At 52.2% G+C, this 4,595-nt stretch overlaps 1 protein-coding gene across 1 annotated transcript; it reads right to left on the reverse strand.

The window, feature by feature from the left end:
- Positions 1–184: 184 nt before the first annotated feature.
- On the reverse strand, positions 185–4,334 carry AOC1 (amine oxidase, copper containing 1). Its single transcript, XM_006873698.1, has 4 exons — positions 2,759–4,334; positions 1,254–1,539; positions 782–914; positions 185–454 (listed from the first exon to the last, which is right to left on the reverse strand). The coding sequence occupies exons 1-4, from the start codon at positions 4,332–4,334 to the stop codon at positions 185–187; spliced, it is 2,265 nt and encodes a 754-aa protein (XP_006873760.1).
- Positions 4,335–4,595: the final 261 nt, after the last annotated feature.

Genomic DNA, 4,595 nt, shown 5'->3' on the forward strand with positions numbered 1-4,595 from the left:
AAAACAATCTGATATAGACTAATCTGGGGGTTTCAGTGAGCAGCCCTTCAGATAATGGTGGAGGTCTTTTCTGGGCTGTAGTGGACTAGGTATGGATGGAAGTCTGTTGTATGTGATTTGCTCTGCCTCTCCCCCCACAAAGAAGCAGCTCAGAGTATGGTCAAATGGTTTATTGTCAGGACCTTTACACAGGCCTGTAGGTTCCATTGTAGCTAAAAGGAGGATATACCCAACAGCCCTTCAATTCCTCTGGAACCCAGCTCTGGATATGGTTGGGGCCTTTGTCCTGGGACCTCACAATTACAGTGTCTCTTGCGGCCATGGATGGGTCTTCTGGGAAGAAGTTGAAAGGGCGCAATAGAAAGCCCACAGAGTTTCCAGGTGTGGCTGTGTTGGGAATGTCCTCTGAGTGGGGGATGTGGAGGAAACCCACTGTCACCCAGGCCACTAGGTCCTGTGAGAGAAAGAGAGTGGACATGATGGGGCGGTTCAAAAAGGATGCTTGCTTCGATGGGGTAGTGCTGAGCTCTAACCAATAGAGGCCGCTCTGGCCTTGGGCATTTTCCGTCATGCCTAGAACCTTTCAGCATCCCCTCAAGCCCCATTTTAGAGGTGGGAAGTTCTTTAATGAACTCCAGATATGCTCTTCCCTCTCAGTCCTGGGCAAGGGCAGGAACAGACAGAGGATGAGTAGGACTCCCCTTTATTGAGGGTGGTCTTGGGACTGGGGCTCAAGGAGACAAGGCCAGAGTTGGGCAGGGCTGGGGGGCAGGGTCATTACCTCATTTTCAATGTTCTCATTGTTTCGAAGAAATTCCTCAAAGACCACAGGTGGGTCCCAGGGGTCGTTCTGGTTGTAGATGCTGCTGCTACACAGCTCTGACTCACGGTACTTGGTCACTGCCAGGGGGTACCTGCCAGGACAGAGGAACAGCCAGATGGCTCTATTTCTGGGAGACCTCTCAGTCTCTTCCAGGAGTTATCTTCAGGGTTACTGATGGGGAAATGTTACTGTGTTCCCTAAATGAGAGATAGCTCCTAGAAGCCAGTGAGCTGGCCACTAACAGCAGAGGCTCAGGATGCTCAGCATGGGTTCGTCATGCTGCTTCCTAAATGCATGGGCACACATAGACACGCACTCAACCACATGCACACAGACAGACAGACAGGCACACACACACACACACACACACACACACACACACACACAAACTCTTCCCAAGAGGAGTCCTTGCCTCCTTCAGGCAGCTCACCTGGCCCAGGTAACAGCCCGCTCCTCCTGCCAGCCAGGGGGTAGCACCTGATCAGCCATGGAATGAATCTGAATTCTGTAGCTGCGTTTGTGGCCCCAGGGGTTTTTCTCAGGGCTGGAGAAGAGCAAGTACTTGGGCAGGTTCCGCCCAAATCGAAAAGCAGCTTGGCGCTCGTGGTGGAGCTGCGTTTGTTCCAGAGTGGGCTGTACCAGTTGGTGTCCTGGGCTCCAGGGGTTGGTGATGTTTTGTAGCTTCATCCCTAGTGTCTGAAAACTATTTTTGGTGCCTGGAGGTGTGCAGGAAAAAAAGAGAATGAGGATATAGCTCCTGACCTGAAATGTTCTCATTCTGCGCTCAGATCACCATCCTGAACCATATCCGTAGTCAGTCACCATTAGGGTTAAAGAGAATGTTTTGGGAGCATGCACTGAGCTGGGTGTGGGGCAGCGTTGTTAAAAAGTCCCAAGTAACTGGAAGATCATATATTGTCTGGGAAGCTGCCGTGATTCCTCTGGGATTCTAGTTGGCTCCACTCCTCTGAGGAGCTACCCCTGAGTCCGATGTCTATGGCTGCAGTCTTTGAGAGAAGGCAGCTCCCAGGCTGGGGAGATGGTGTCTATCATCCCCTCTGAGCCCAAAGGGTAGAATGGGTGACTTTGTTATATCTTATGTGTTGCACGGGGTCCTGGTGTGGTACTGTAGGATTGGCACTCTACCATAAGGTCTATTTGAACTGCGAGGCTGGTGGTTCAAATTCACCAGCCGCTCCTCGGAAACCCTATACAAGGTCGCTATGGGTCAGAACCTACTCGACAGTACTTAATGACAACAACAATACTCTGTACAGCGATATCCTTATCTAAGAAGTAGGATGAGAATTCCCACCCAGAGTCCTAGTCAGTTATTTTCCTCATACTCCTGGGCATCATCCCAACCTGAGTACACATGTCTATTTAATCCTCTTTGTAGGACCCATGAGGGCAGTTGTGACTCAGTGGCAGAATTCTTGCCTTCCCTTGAGAGACCCAGGTTCAATTCCTGACCAGACCACCTCAAGTATAGTCACCACCTATCTGTCAGGAGGTTCACGGCTTGCTTATGATGATGAGCAGGTTTCAGCTGAGCTCCAGACTAAGACAGACTACAACGAAAGGACTGGTGAGCTACTTCTGAAAATCAGACAGTGAAAAGGCTGCACATCTGATCCTGAGAATGTTCCACGTGCGTGGGATTGTCATGAACCAGGGCTGACTGGAAAGCAGCTACTAACGACAGCATTATAGAGTCAGCATCTGTGCGTGAAGACACTGCTATAACCGGGCTACAAAGTTGGTACTGCTAACCGTCACCACTTTTCAGGGCGTAACAGCTTCTAACACTGCAAGTTTCACAGAGCAGGGTGGGCAAATGCTCATGGTTTTCTGTCTCAGGAGAGTTTTGGTGCCACCTCTTGGGAAGGCACCCTGACCAGCAAGGTCCTATTCTGCACCCAGCCCTAGTCCTACCTGCCACATCCAGGTCGATGCGGTAATGCACCAGGTGGGTGTGCATATTGCCAACCAGGTGAGTGTGCAGGCGTGTGCCGTGGTGCAGCCCCTCAGGTGTGTAGAAGGTGGCATGCACATAGCCAGTGGCATGCATCTTGGTCTCCATTACTCCGTTGGGGTAGAAGATGAAATCCCAAATATAATCGTAATTGTAGACGGTGGAAGTGGTTCGAAGCACCAGCACCTGGCCCTTTAGCCCTGCATAGAAGTTGAAGCCTCCACTGAAGTTGGAATTAAAGTGCCGCCTTAGGGGCACTCCCGTTGGCATCTCAAAGAGACAGAGGGCCCGGGGGTAGTTCACGGGACCATCAGAATCATAATAGTGGAGGACATCCACGAAGGTGGCGGTGTCTGGACAGTCGATGCCACGGGCTAGCTCATGTGTGACGCTGCCCATGCCCCATCCCACATCAATGTACTTGGTCTGCATGCCTGCAGGCGTGTGTCCTCCATATAAGGCCACTGCTTCCTGTATGCTCACCTCATAGGCAATGCGCTCTCCATTGAAACGTATGTCTAGGACCTGCAGCCCTGTGGAGGAGCGCAGACGAAAGGCGAAGCTCCAGCCCCCATAGAGCACAGCATTGCCCTCTAGCCGGTAGCGGTGGCCATGGGGCTGGACCAGGTGGGGCCCATTCTTGGTGGTGGGCATGGGGAAGGCCCCACGGGGCTGGTAAGAGGAGAAGAGAGGAGGGTCCTCACTGCTTGGGGGTGGCAGGTCCTCCAGAACTATTATATCCACCTCCCCATTCTTATACTTGAGGGCCAGTTCTTCTGGGCTCCTATAAAACTTCCCATTGTACCAGACCTGCTCTACCACCCAGTCGTGGGCATCTTGGCTCCCATGGTCCAAAAGGAGCTCCAACCCAGTAGGGTGCAAGAAATAGCCTTCCACAAATCTTTGCAGGATAAACCAGGATCTGCGCTGGCCAGAAGCCAGACCTCGGGGGGCCACATCAGTAAAGGTCAGGCACCGGTCTGCACAGTCTTGAAAGGAGAAGCCTGTGGTCTGGAGGAAGAACGGGTGCAGGGGTTTGGTGAGTTCTTGAAGGGCATGGTTAAGAAGAACATACTCAGCAGTGGAGATAGGTCTGGATGCCCAGGATAGGTGGTGCCCAGGTCTGGGAGGCAGCTCTCTCATATAGGAGGGCCATGGCAGAGGTCCCACTGCAAACTCAGTGATATTAGGCTTCTCCTGGGCCCCAAAGAAGATGACAGCACGGGCTTCTCGAACAGGACGCCTTTCACCTTCCTCCAAAAATTTCAGCACATGTTGTTTCTTAGGTAGCAGCATCTCAATGAGGAAGATGGAGTTCTTGGCCAAGGTCATGGTTTTGGCAGGTTCCAGTGCCAACTGCTTCTGGGACCAAAGGTAGCTACGCACAGCCTTCAGCTCCTCGGCACTCAGGTCTGCGAATACCCCAGCCTTACTGCGCAGGGACCACCAGGAGGAGGGCTCCGCCACTGACAAAGTCTGCAGTGCCAGGACCCCAGCGACGATGGCCCAGCCAAGGGCCAGTGCCTCTCTACCCATAGTTCTAGAATGTGGGAGAGGACATGGGGTTAGTTGTGCTATGGGAGGAAATGGATCTCTGCCAAGCTATGGCTTTGAGTAGATGGTTTCTCAGCCCTGTGATGTTCTACAGCTCTAACTTCTCTCTCTTCCAGTTGAGTCTATATGCAGTGGTGCTAGGCTATTCCTACCCCATTTCACTGCCTTAGAAACCAATCCTCTGTGATACCGTGGCTCTTCTTACCATTGTAAACCCCTTCATGTCCCCCTTTCTGCACAGTG

The sequence above is a fragment of the Chrysochloris asiatica genome, unplaced genomic scaffold, assembly GCF_000296735.1.
Source record: "Chrysochloris asiatica unplaced genomic scaffold, ChrAsi1.0 scaffold00249, whole genome shotgun sequence".
Taxonomy (NCBI): Eukaryota; Metazoa; Chordata; class Mammalia; order Afrosoricida; family Chrysochloridae; genus Chrysochloris; species Chrysochloris asiatica.